The sequence below is a fragment of the Saimiri boliviensis genome, chromosome 11, assembly GCF_048565385.1.
Source record: "Saimiri boliviensis isolate mSaiBol1 chromosome 11, mSaiBol1.pri, whole genome shotgun sequence".
Lineage (NCBI taxonomy): Eukaryota > Metazoa > Chordata > Mammalia > Primates > Cebidae > Saimiri > Saimiri boliviensis.
This window is the reverse complement of record NC_133459.1, coordinates 18493236-18507279: the sequence shown is the minus strand read 5'-3', so window position 1 is coordinate 18507279 and position 14044 is coordinate 18493236. Positions and strand designations below refer to the sequence as shown.

Here is a 14044-nt window from a genome sequence, read left to right as displayed (position 1 = left end):
ATTTCAGTCGTTTACTTATTCATTCAATCAGTCATTCATCTATTCATTCAACAAACATTTTCCAAGCACCTGCTATGTGCCAAGCGTGCTGACATGTTGATACAGGCACTGGGAAGCCTCTACCAACCAGAATTTGATATAAGCAGTAGAACTGCTAGGAGATACTTATATATGAAATAAGGTATGTATTACAGGGATTTAGCTTACCGTGATGATGGGAGCCAATAAAACAGTGTGGGTGGGGCTGCTTCTGTTTGTGCTGGTGCTGCCGCCTGCAGTCCCATGCCCCAAGTGGCAAGGCAGGGTGGAACTGCAAAGATGAGTAGAGCCCTGTGAGGACAGACAAGGACACCCTTCAGCCTCTCGCCACCCCAAGTCTTCTATGTTGACAACGCACTGTCTTCCAAGGGAACCCAGAGCCCTTCATCATGGAACCAGGTATGCTCCTGGCTCCGAAGTAGGAGGAGCTGAAGATGGATGCTCTGCCAGGACCTAGAGCTGCTGCAGCTCTGAGTGCTTCCCCGCACCGACACGGTGAGCCAGCACGTAAGGACCAGCATGCGTTGGCAGCAACAGCATTTCATGCCCTGCTCCGACTAGGAGATTATAAAAATTCAGCTACTCCATGCCAGCTTTCAAATCTTGTTCAAGACATCTCTTGAGACCCATGCTAACCTGGAACTCTGCAGGGAAGGGAATTCTAGAAAATGAAACTTCAACTTAGTTAAGTGAAATAATACAACCCCCCCGAGAGTCCACCCCTTGTTGACTTGGCACCCATACACACCTCTTCCAAATAAAGGCAAGGTCATCTTTCTGCCTAAGATGATGCAGTTTTCCCTGTATGTAATCTAAATCAAGCTAGCCTCTCCCCAAAGTGGACAGAGAATACAAAATGCTTTTATCCGTCTTTGCGCAATGTTCATTTCTATTCTAGTTGAGTGACAATTCCTTTCGATATTCTCTGACTTGAATATTGCGATATAAGGTTTACAACACGAATACGCCTTAGTGAACAGCAGCACTCCCGGCGGGGCCGCAATGGTGCTGCTGTCCACTATTAGGGAATGGTACCATATGTGGAGAACTGACTGTAAAACAGGCCTGGGTCTTTTACTTCTCCTGCAACTGGTCATAGGGAACGCACCATGAACTCGTAGGTACAGGTGAAGGAGGAGGCAGTGGCGGGCACTGGAGCCATGGGCATGCTCACGCAACTTACTTGAGCCTTCAGAAGGTATTGAAGCCCAGTTTCATGCAGACCATTTCCATTTGTCTATGCAATTGCTGCTATGCATGTCAAACTTTGTCTTGGTGGGCCTGATAACATCCAGTTCTGCAGGGTCCAGCCCCGCAGGGTCTAGCGGGTGTTCTTTTGTGAGCGGAGAGATAGATCGCAGGAAAGACAGACACAAGGCACAGAGATAAGAGAAGAATTCAGCTGGGCCTGGGGGACCACTGCTACCAAGGCACAGAGTACAGTAGTGGCCCCGAATGCCTGGACGCGCTGATATTTATTGTATACAAGGCAGGGGGACAGGGTAAGGAGAGTGAATCATCTGGCATGATTGATAGGGTCAAGCAAATCACGTGCTTACAGAACAGGGGGCCCTTTGCTTTCAGGTAGCTGCGGCAAGGGAGAGAAGCAAATATGTCGGTGGTTTCTACACACTTCTCAGAAAGATCAAAGGCTTTTGGGATTCCCCTACTGCTACTTCTCACAACTTCTAAGAACTTAAAAGGAGAGCCAGGTGGGAAAGTGGAATACGAAAGTGGACAAGGAATACGAAAGTGGACCGTCGGAGCACAGCACCGCAGAGAGGCATTTAAGCCCCTGGATGTCTGCGGGCTGGCCCGGCTAATGTCAGGCCTTCCTCACGAGCCAGGCAGAGCAGGGTGTTCTCTGAACTCCCCCAGTGAAAGGGAAACTCCCCTTCACGGCCTGCTAAGTAGCAGGAGCCTTCCCGGGCACTGGTGCTATCACAAGGTCTGGCTGCTAAGTAACCGGGCGCCTTCCCAGGCACTGGCACTACCACAAGGCCTGGCTGCTGAGTAACGGGTGCCTTCCCAGGCGCTGGCGCTACCACAAGGCTCTCACTCTTGTCTCCTGATCACTTCTCACAATGTCCCTTCAGTTCCTAATCATATTTCACCTGGTTGTTTCTATACTAAAAGACTAAAATGTTTTTATGCTATAATACTAAAGCAAAGATTAATAGTAAAGAATAATGATTTACTAAGACTGATTATATAATTCATTACGTGATTGTTTCCAAATATATTTGGTATCATTGCTAAAACTTAGTCATCAGTTATTTATTGTATCGGGACAATTGTGTCTTCAGACTCTTGTCTTAGCACTTGGACAACTTTTTTTCCCACAAGTTCATGATCGGCAACCCAGGTCTCATGATAACTTGGTAACCCAAGGTCAAGCATTCGGTGTCTACCAAGACCTGTTAGCAAGCCAGACGCTGTTTCTCAAAAGGAGACTAGTCCTCTGCAGCATGGCTTTACTCCAAAATCCTTAAGGTCCGCCCCATACTTTACCCACGGAGGCCCCTCTGAGCTTCCACGAAGCATCTCTGTGTGCATATACACGTCAAGCACCGTTGGGTCTGCTGGGTCATTCCACCCAAGTGGCAGAGCCACTGGCGTGGCAACCTGGACTGGTTGCATAACCTTTTGTTCTGGACCCCACTCAAAACAGGCAACTGTTCAGGTCAATTGCTAAGTGGGTTTAAGTGGTACTTCATTGATACCATTGGTAAATGGAACTCCCGTGGTACCTTGACCTGAAACGTGAGCTACATCGCTAAAATCTCAAGTGCCCACGAGGCACTGTGCTTCCTTCTCAATAGACAGGAGGGCCAGATGCTGTTACTTGTCCTACCGTCTGTAAGGGATATCTCAACATGCCCCAGACTAAAGGACCCCTGAAAAATGCCGCTGGAGTGGCAGACCCCTAAGGCGTGTACGTGTCTTCCACGTCATCACCCATGCTGATGTCCTGTGGGGTGCAAAGATAATCCGGGTCCCTCTGGACTAGATAATGGTATAGAGCTGGAGAGTTGATGCAGCCCTGCAGCTGGAAATTGTAAGTGTATTGCTGTCCCTGCAAGCTGAGAGCAAATGCTTCTCACAGTTTACTAATAGGTATAAGGAAAAAGTCATTCTGCAGTGGAATAATTATAAAACAGGTGCCGGGGATGTGCTGATTTGCTCTAGCAACAATATCCACAGCAGCCGCGATTGGAGGTGTTGCTTGATTAAGTTTGCAACGTCTTTCTCTAACAGGCATCTATCTTCCATACAGGCAGGCAAAGAAGCATTCTTGTCCTATATGCAGATCTTTTTAAATTTGTATTTTGTAGAGGCAGTGTCTCACTATGTTGCCCAGGCTAGTCTCAAACTCCTGGGCTCAATCAGTCCTCCCACCACAGCCTCCCAAAGCACCTGGATTATAAATGTAATCCATCCCGCCTGGCCCTGTCTGTGAACCTTGAGTGAGATTTTTAAAGCCCTGAGCCCATCACTATCTCTTTCCAAGTTCTCCAACCCATAATAATTTTGTTTCCATTAAAATACTACGTACCATCAACTACCGGTCACTCTTGAACAGGTGTGTACACAGGTGATCATTTAAGTAGCTGTTTTATCTCTTCAGGCTGTGGTCAATCAACGTCCCCCTTGCCAATAAAAACCAGCATGTGTGCCCTTAAATCTAGTCGAATAAGACAACCTATTCAAGATGAGCCAGACGCAATTCACACAGCCCATCCTTCAGGCTCTGTTCCTCAGAGACCGCGTCTAGTACCAAATTCTATAGAGGTCAGGGAGTTCAGGCAGAAAGGCAGCAGTACACTTATGTAACAATCCTTTTTTTTTTGAGATGGAGTCTCGCTCTGTTGCCCAGGCTAGAGTGCAGTGGCGTGATCTCGGCCCACTGCAACCTCCACCTCCCAGGTTCAGACAATTCTTCTGCCTCAGCCTCCCGAGTAGCTGGATCTACAGGCACACGCCACCGCACCAGACTATTTTTTTGTATTTTTAGTAGAGATGGGGGTTTCACCATATTGGCCAGGTTGGTCTCGAACTCCTGACCTTGTGATCCATCGCCTGCCTCAGCCTCCCTAAGTGCTGAGATTACAGGCATGAGCCACTGCATCCGGCCTAACAATGCTTTTTTGGTAGAGATTTGACCTGGTACAGATGGGATTGCTGGCTTAGTCCTTCATAGGAGGCTGCTTTTCCTGTGTCTGATGCTATAGCCTGAAGTTAGCAGGGCAGACAGTCTGAAATGGAAGATGACTGTGAAGGGGCGGGGGAGAGCAAGGACACACTGGAACATGGGAGGATGCATTGAACCCAAAAGAACGAACAAGAACCAGGTGGGTCTCAATACCTTGCACCCTAGCTTCACTGCCTGTGCATCCTGCTGGGGAAGCTGGCTCCCTTACTAAACACACATCTGACCCAAGAGTCAGAGAAGTTGAACAAAGAAATCCAGCAGGCTTGACTCAGCAAGGCAAGCCAGCAGATCCATGATCCACATGCCTGAGCCACATACACGCCATGCCCTGCTCCCAAGCATAAAGAGAATATGACTGCATTTCCCATCTGCCTTTTAAATCTCAACAAAACATCTCTTTGGGCTCTAAGCTACAGCAGCTAACCAGAACCTAACCCAGAGCTCTATAGGGAAAGGAATTCTGGGAAACATAGCTTAGCTAAAGTTACACAACCCAAACTTGCCACATCCACCCTGAACAAAACAAAATGTTTTCCCCGGTGCATGTTGCAAGACCTGGCTCCAGCGCCAAGCTTCCCCTGTGTGATGCCATCGGTTCTACTAAGAACACAGTTTTGGGCAGAGGTGGGAGGATCACTTAAGGCCAGGAGTTCAAGACCAGCCCAGGCAACATAGCAAGAGCGTCACTTTGACAAAAAAATTAAATTAGCAAGGTGTGGTGGTGCATGCCTGCAGTCTTAGTAGCTCTGGAGGCTGAGGTGGGAGGATCCCTTCAGCCCGGGGGTCTGAGGCTATAGTGAGTTATGATCATGTCACTGCACTCCAGCTTAAGTGACAGAATGAGACTCTGTCTCTGAAAACAAAAGAGACCACAGAACACGGCTTTGGGATCAGACAGCCTGCTTCCTTCCCACCTCTCTTCCTTATTACTTGTGTGGCCTCAAGCAAAACACTTTACTTCCCACCCCTCACATAGGGATAAAAACAGAAGCCTCACTGGGCAGTTAATAATGTCTATGTGGAGACCAGGCACGTGACTCATGCCTGTAATCCCAGCACTTTGGAAAGCTGAGGTGGGTGGATCACCTAAGGTGGGGAGTTCAAGACCAGCCTGATCAACATGGAGAAATCCCGTCTCTACTAAAAAAATACAAAATTAGCCGAGTGTGGTGGCACATGCCTGTAATCAGGAGGCTGAGGCAGAAGAATCACTTGAACCCGAGAGGCGGAGGTTGCAGCAAGCCAAGACTGCGCCATTGCACTCAGCCTGCCTGGGTGACAAAAGCAAAACTCCATCTCAAAAAAGAAAGAAAGAAAGAAAAATTCGATATACCTCCTACTTCATCAGCCCACCTTAGCCCCGTCCTCCACCCCTCCACTCTGACCAGAGGGCTTTACTTTTCAGTTTGGTAACAACTACAAGGGAGCTCCCTGCTGCCCAACCCCTCTGTGAATACGCTTATAGAGATCATTTTACTTACTTTTGGAGGCTTGCATTTGTACCTGAAACCCAATTCAGGTGACAGGAAAGGATCTGTATGTGTAGGGCAATCTAGCCATTAAGTATGTATGAAGATCTAGCTAGGGAGGCTTTTGCAATCTGGTCTGTATGTTTCACTAGCTCTGTTAAAATGGGATGACCTCCCTGATGGTTCTCCTGCCAACCAAGGGATCTGGAAATGCAGCAGCCGAGGAGAAACCTCTCCACAAGTTTTGGGGCTCCCTTAGCTGTCCTCGTTCCCCCAGAGCTGTTCACAGCCACCAAGGTGGAAGACAGCCACGGGATCTCCTCCACTGAGGATGAAGCCCAGAGTCCCAGACAGACTGACCCCCCCAGGGACAGCCTCCAGAATCCAAAGACACAGAGCAGAGAAGACATGGAGCTGGCCCTCAGCTGGAATCCAGGGGCTCCCCCCACAAATCCTGAATGTGGGTGAGTCCCCGAAATGTTCCTTTTGTGGACCGGGGTTGAAGGAAATGTAGAATAGTGGCCGGAGCACAGGGTTTAAAGCTGGGATCTGAGGTCAAATCCTGTTATGTGCTGTGTGACTTTGGGACAGTCTCCTAACCTTTCTGGGCCTCAATTTCCTGGTAGAAAAATGAAGGTTCTCCATGGTTCCTTACAGCTCAAACACACGCCAGCCGGTGGTGTTGCCTTCATAACCTCATAGCATCCCTCTCCTGAGTGGATGCTGGGACTCTGAGCTGGAATGTGCCAATGGGAAGGGCCTGCCCACATCCCCCTCCCGCAGAATTTACCAGCAAAGCACTGCCCTGCCTGCCACCTGACCCTCATAGGCAAAGGGAGAAGTGTGGACTGGGTTCTCTATTCTATTATTCTATTATTCTCTATTCTCTATTCTATTATTACAACATCACGATCGAAGGAAAATGGCATTAGAGTGAAGCCTTCAGTTTCCCCCACATACCCATTCAAAATTGGATCAGGGAAAAGGCTTTGATTTTAAATATTTCATGAGCAAATTTGGCATTGAAGCCCCTCCCTGTGTGGCACTGTCAAATATAGACATGGGAGTCTAAATCAAACTTTTCGAAAACACTGGTGCATTCAGGGTAATCTCATAAAATCAAATTTTGTTTTGAAAACATTCAACATTAGAGCTTTTTAAACATAGACCCTGTTTATCATGTGGTTATTTTGGGGTATGTCAGAATAAAGAAGCCATAGGTCCTTTCTTGGAAGGACGCTCCTTTGTTTTGGATACATCCTTTCTTCCTGCAGGCTTGGTAGCAAAACACCCTTTCTTTTATGAATTGATAGATGAGTTGGTTTTTTTTTTTTAATGGCCCTGCTTTGTAAAAAAAAAAAAAAGTGTGGCACTGTCAAATATAGACATGGGAGTCTAAATCAAACTTTTCGAAAACACTGGTGCATTCAGGGTAATCTCATAAAATCAAATTTTGTTTTGAAAACATTCAACATTAGAGCTTTTTAAACATAGACCCTGTTTATCATGTGGTTATTTTGGGGTATGTCAGAATAAAGAAGCCATAGGTCCTTTCTTGGAAGGACGCTCCTTTGTTTTGGATACATCCTTTCTTCCTGCAGGCTTGGTAGCAAAACACCCTTTCTTTTATGAATTGATAGATGAGTTGGTTTTTTTTTTTTTAATGGCCCTGCTTTGTAAAAAAAAAAAAAAAAAAAAAAAAAAAAAAAGTAAATAAATAGACCCCATAACTGTGCTATTTAAAAAAAATTCCTGCTGTGTGAAATCCCAGAACCTCAGCATCCCCCATATCTGCTGATGCTCAAGGTGAGCTTTAGAAGCCTCCTTTTACATTGCAAGGAACAAGACACTTTCTTTCTCAAAGAGACTGAACGACAGAGAGGTTCAGTAATGAGCCCAAGACCACACAGCTGGAGGAGCCAGCGTTGGGACTTGAATGCCACCCTCTCTGACCTGAAAGCTGAAGCTGTCATAATTACCAGTTATCTTTCCCCCACCCCATCAAGGAAGAATGAGATCCAACACTGGGCTGGAGAGGACCCCAGGGTTTAAGGAAATGAGCCCAAGAGAAAGCCTGAAACTCAACCCAGAAAACCCTGCACTTACTTATCTTCCCTTCTGTCTCTGAGACAAGGTAGATAACTTCAGGTTTATTGCCCCAGTGGCAGAGAAAGAGGCACCAGTGATCCCCCACAGTGGAGGAAAATGCCAATGTGGTTTTTATTAGCCTTGAGAAGGAATTTTATTTAATATCCATGCACCAGATTTAGAGAGTCAATTTGGCTCTTCTTGTGTAGAAATTCTCTGGAGGGTGCTGGTGATAATCTGCTCACAGAAGCTGAGAAGTAAGTGCATCTCAGGAAAGTGTTCCAGCTGGAGCCAGGATGCTGTCTTCAGAGAAGAGAGACACAGCCAACCCTCAGTTGGGGGAGAGCTCTTGGCACCAAAGGGGCTGCCCTCAGAAGTGGAGGCTCTGGGACCCTACCAAGTCCTATGACTAGAGTCGCTCTCCTGGGACTCTCTGGAGAGCATGGCCCTGGGGGGTCCTTGAAGCTTCAGGAAGGATGGAGGTCTGCAACATAGGAGCCTCTCTCAGGAACCCAGCAGAGTAGGAACTCTGTGTTGCCAAAGAACAGAGCAAATGCTTGGTCTGGAAAAGGCTCGCTGGGGATGCCTAGAAGCAGAGGATGTTGGGAAAGTATTGGTACCGCGGGTTGTAGCTCCATAGGTTTCTCTTGAGGCAGTAGACGAGCTTCCGGTCACAGGCACAGAGCTGCACACGACAGAAGGGCCCCGGCTCTGCAACAGAACACCAGGAGCAGAATGACAGTGGGAAGAGCGTGCTTGACTGACTGATCACTCCCATCTCAGCAGAGACCCCATGGACCTCCTGCTCCGAGGAGCTCTCAGCTTGATGAAGGAGGCACGGCTCCTAAACCGGGGGAATGGATAATCTGATGGAAGGGGCACAGCTGCTGCTCAGGGTGATGTTTCAGTCCAGGAGACCGCTCCTGCCCTCAGGGAGTTCCCAGTCTGATAGAGGAAGCACACTCCTTCCTCTAGGGGACTCCCAGACTGATGGTGGAGGCAGCCACTGCTCTGGAGGAACTCTCATTCTCACAGAGCAGAAACCATCCCCAGGCCCTGAGCTTGAATCCTACTATGTGCACTGGCAGGCCTTCAAGCTTCCATTTCCTGATGTCTAAAATGGAGGAGACTAAACCTACTCTACTGGTATTTGGGGATCAAGAATCCAGAAAAAGGAAGCATGTCAAGCCCTTGCACAGGGTGGATGCTAAGATGTTTCAGCCCTACCCCGAGGGTCTGATACAGCTGCAATAATCCTGCCCCTCTCATCCCAGTTCTGCACCCAACCCCATCATCCCCAACAAGATACAGGCTGACTGTCCTCTAGGGCAACTGAACTTAAATGGTCCAGACGGGAAGCCCCAGCCTTACCGCAGGTGACCAGGCCCCATGCGAATCTGTATTTGTAGGACTGTGTCCAAATGTTGCAGCCCTTCTCCTCCAGCCGCCCATAGCAGTGGTCATGCACCCAACAGCACCTGTCCATGCAAGAGACTTAGATCCTGAGCAGGAGGGGTGCCCTCCTGACCCCGTCCCTAATAGGAGCAAAAATTCAACTATGTCACTTTAGCAGAGGCCACCTTGATGGAAGCAATGTGGCAGAGATCTGGTAGTGTGACTGAGTAATTTCCTGCTCCTCATTTCCAGCCAGCAGGTCATGGATCCTTGTTTTCCTCTTGGTCTCATGATTAGACTACATTTCCCAGCCTCCCTTGCAGGTAGGTGTGGCCACATGACTTGATCCCTGCCAGGGGAGGTGGGTGGAATTGATGCACTCCACCTCCAGACCTGCCCAGACAAACCTCTCACACTTTCCTCCACTGTCCCTCTGCCTCCATCCTTCAGCTGGATGGAGAAGACCCAGCAAAGGATTCTGAGGCCACACGGGATGGCAGAACCACAAGATGGGAGGAGCCAACGCATGATTCATACTGAACTATTATGTGAACCAAAAATAAACTTCTTGTATCATAGGTCCCACACCTGTAGATCAACCAATATGAATGGAAAGTGTACATAGGCCTATTTTCTTGTATCTGTACTAAACATGAACAGACTTTTTTCTTGTCATTAATTCCCAAACACTACAACAGCTACTTCCATAGCATTTACATTGTATCAGCTATGATAAGTAATCTAGAAATAATTTAAAGTATACCATCACAGCCAGCTCACGCCTATAATCTCAGCATTTTGGGAGGCCAAGGCAGGCAGATTGCTAAAGTCCAGGAGTTTGAGACCAGCCTGGGCAACATGGCAAAGTCCTGTCTCTACTAAAAATACACACAAATAAATTAGCCAGGCATGGTGGCATACGCCTGTAGTCCCAGCTACTCAGGAGGCTGAGGTGGGAGAATCACCTGAGCCCAGGAGGTCGAGGATGCAGTGAGCTGAGATCGCACCATTGCACTCCAGCCTGGGCAACCAGAGTGAGACCCTATCTCAAAGAAAAAAAAAAGGTCGGGGAGAGGATACGATCACACAGGTTATATGCAAATACTATGTCATTTTATATCAGGGACTAGAGCATCTGCAGATTTTGGTATCCACAGGGGTCCTGGAACCAGTCCAGGGGATGACTTTATGTTAGGTGCAGCAGATTGCATATAAAAGGTTTTCTTGGTTTACAGAAAAACCGAGATCTTACAGAGGAAACACCTAATTTCTCCTATGACTAACATCTTACATTAGGATGACACCCTTGTTAGAATTAATGAACCAATATTGATATATCATTAACAATAATTATTCACTAAATAATAATATATTGTTACTATCTCACTGATTGTAAAAAAGTCGTAATTGATTCAGCGTTCCCTCATTTTTACCAATGTCCTTTTTCTGTCCCAGGATCCCATGTTACATTTCATTGTCTTGTCTTTTTTTTCCTTTTTTTTTTTTTTTTTTTGAGATGGAGTTTTGCTCTTGTTGCTCAGGCTGGAGTGCAATGGAGCAATCTTGGCTCACTGCAACCTCCACCTCCCGAGTTCAAGTGACTCTCCCGCCTCAGCTTTCTTAGTAGCTGGAATTACAGGCATGCACCACCATGCCTGGCTAATTTTGTATTTTTAGTAGAGATTGGGTTTCTCCATGTTGATCAGGCTCGTCTTGAACTTCCGACCTCAGACAATCAGCCCATCTCTGCCTCCCAAAGTGCTGGGATTACAGGCGTAAGCCACCGCGCCTGGCCCATTGTCTTCTCTCTTTAGACTCCTCTTGTCTGTGGCAGTTCCTCGCACCTTCCTCGTTCTTGACTGTTTTGAGGCATACTAGTTAGATATTTTATAAAATGCCCACTATTGGGATTTGTCTGATTTTCTTTTTTCTCATCATGAGACTGGAGTTTGGGGTCATTTTGTTGCTGAATTGTTCCAGTCTTGGCTACTGGGGACTCTTTCAGTCAGCACATCTACCTCTTGTCACATTGCCATCAATGTGGGCTTTCGTTTTGTTTTTGTTTGAGCACTTCCTTGCTTTTTGTCACTAAAAGAAGTTCCAGGCTCATCTTGCATATTTCCCTGCCTTGGTCCTAGAATTGGCCATTTCTTCAAGGAATCCTGGTTGTGTGTGTGTGTGTGTGTGTGTCTGTGTGTGTGTGTGTGTGTGTGTGTGTGTGTCTGTGTATGTGTCTGTGTATGTGTCTGTGTCTCTGTGTGTGTGTGTCTGTGTGTGTGTGTCTGTGTCTGTGTGTGTGTCTGTGTGTGTGTGTCTGTGTATGTGTCTGTGTCTCTGTGTGTGTGTGTCTGTGTGTGTCTGTGTGTGTGTCTGTGTGTGTCTGTGTGTGTGTGTCTGTGTGTGTCTGTGTGTGTGTCTGTGTGTGTCTGTGTGTGTGTGTGTCTGTGTGTGTGTCTGTGTGTGTGTCTGTGTGTGTCTGTGTGTGTGTGTGTCTGTGTGTGTGTCTGTGTGTGTGTCTGTGTGTGTGTGTCTGTGTGTGTGTGTCTGTGTGTCTCTGTGTCTGTGTGTCTGTGTGTGTGTCTGTGTGTGTGTGTCTGTGTGTGTGTGTCTGTGTGTGTGTCTGTGTGTCTGTGTGTGTGTGTCTGTGTGTGTGTGTCTGTGTGTGTGTGTCTGTGTATGTGTGTGTGTCTGTGTGTGTGTCTCTGTGTGTGTGTGTGTGTGTGTGTGTCTCTGTGTCTGTGTGTGGGTGTCTTGGAAGGGTTCTTTTACTGAAGAATAACATTGGAAACCAGTGGAAACCAGATCTAGGCATTAAGTGTGCTTGTTGCTACTGGGGTGTCATTTCTTTTAGGGCTTCTCCACTGACAGCAAAAGAATGTTTCTTTTTCCCATGTGTATAAAAAAAAGTATATGATCACACAGGTTATATGCAAATACTATGCCATTTTATATCAGGGACTAGAACATCTGCAGATTTCGGTATTCACAGCGGTCCTGGAACCAGTCCAAGGGACGACTATATGTTAGGTGTAGCAGATTGCACATAAAAAGTATTGTTGGTTTACAGAAAAATGGAGATCTTACAGAGGAAACACCCCTTTTCTCCTATTACTCACATCTTATATTAGTATGATACTCATAAATCCATGATATCTATACATACTGGTATCTGTGCCTACTTCTACACGTAAACATCTGCCTCTATAATAAGCTAAACTGGAGTCCATGTTGAGGTCTCTAACTCTAGTCCTTTTGCATATGGATCATTCTGGCTTCCTGCCCTGGCTTATCCCACTCCAACAGTGAGAAACTTGGCCCCAACCATCTGTCCTTTCTTTGCTTCATCATCCCTTTCCTTTATATATGTCTAGCAGTATCAGAATTGTTAACCCAGTTGAGTATGTTTTCCAAGGAACAGAATCTCCCATTTCACACATTCTTCTAGAACTTTAGCACTTCCCGATCAAGAGGTGGAATCTACGTCCCCTTCCTCTTAAAGGCTTTGAGACTGCCTTGACAGTACAGTGTAAGTGACACAGTACTCTTGGCTTTGAGACTGCCAAGAGTACAGTGTAAGTGACAGTGGAATTTCTGAGGCTGACCATAAAGCACCATACCCTTTAGTCTTGCAGTTTCGGGATACTCACTGTTGCAACCCAAGAGTCACCATGGTGGGAGGAATCCCAAACATTCTGGGAGAGACCTAAGTGACAGGAACTGAGGCCTCCCACCCACTCCTAGGCCAGGAGATGCTGATAACTTGCCAGCCACAGGAGTGGGTCATCTGGAAGGTGGATTGTCCAGCCCCAGTTGTCCAAGTTGAAGCTGAGACAAGCCACTCCCACAAACCCTACCCAAATGGAGGATTCACAGGCAAAGTAAATGATCAGTGCTGTTTAAGCCACTACTTTTAGGACCACTTGTTATGCCACAGTAGACCAACTGACAACTTAGGCCACTGAGATCTTGGGATTGCCAGCTAAATTCTTTGAGACTTAGTTTTCTTATTTATAAAGTGGTACTTTAACACTCATCTTCCAGAACTGATATGGAATTGAATAAGAAAACGTGGGTGCAGACCCCGGCGCCCAAGGGCAGTCATAGCAATCAGCTCACCAATCGGTGCCATCCTTGGGGGTCCCTTGGCCGCCCCAGCCGCAGTAACAGCCGTAGAAGCCATAGTTCTTCAGAGCGTTCTTCCCTGTCACCTTTTCGATCATGGATTTTAGGTCCAGCAAGCCCCCTTGCACAACAGGCACACCTGGAAGACAGCCCATATTCCCAGGTGACACCCAGGCAGCCCAGCCCTGCATTAGGCCCACTGCCCAGCACCTCCTACCCTTTCTCCCACCTGGGGCTTGGAGGGACCTTCATGCCTCTTTTTAAGTCTCTCAATCAGTGGGAGGGGACATGCAAGCAGTATGGAGAATTGGTTAGGAGTTTGGAATTGAAACATGAGCAGACTTGGGTTCAAATCCTGACTCTGCCACTAATTCAAAGTATGATATTGAATAGAGTCAGAGCCTCGGTTCCATCATCTGGAAAATGGGGACCCAAAATTAGCAGCTACATCTTGGAGTTGTCATGAGGGTTAAAATAACATCACATATGTGAGTTTTGAGCATGATGACAGGCACATAATAAGTGACCATGACATATAAGGTGTAATTCATGAGGTATTTTCACGAAGCAGGAAGACAGGAGCTTCCTGTCTCTCCTGGCAATACATTCCTCTTCGCCACCACTCCCCTCCCCTCACACTTTTTAGAACATAAGACAGAGAATCTAAAAGCAGGATGGGACTCTTAGAAATTGCTGAAGGCAGTTCCCTCATCTTACA

The 14044-nt window shown here is 47.0% G+C and overlaps 1 protein-coding gene across 11 annotated transcripts in view; it reads right to left on the bottom strand.

Annotated features, from left to right (window-relative positions):
* Positions 1-7178: 7178 nt before the first annotated feature.
* The window catches only part of LOC101031391 (phospholipase A2 group V), a 53760-nt gene continuing 46894 nt past the window's right edge, over positions 7179-14044 (bottom strand). For all 11 annotated transcript variants that reach the window (XM_074380188.1, XM_074380178.1, XM_074380181.1 and 8 more), the window contains 3 exons: positions 13321-13465; positions 9181-9287; positions 7179-8520 (listed from right to left, as the gene is read on the bottom strand). In XM_074380188.1, coding sequence (XP_074236289.1) covers positions 8396-8520; positions 9181-9287; positions 13321-13465 — 377 coding nt within the window. In that variant the 3' untranslated portion in view covers positions 7179-8395. The remainder of the gene's footprint in view (positions 8521-9180; positions 9288-13320; positions 13466-14044) is intronic.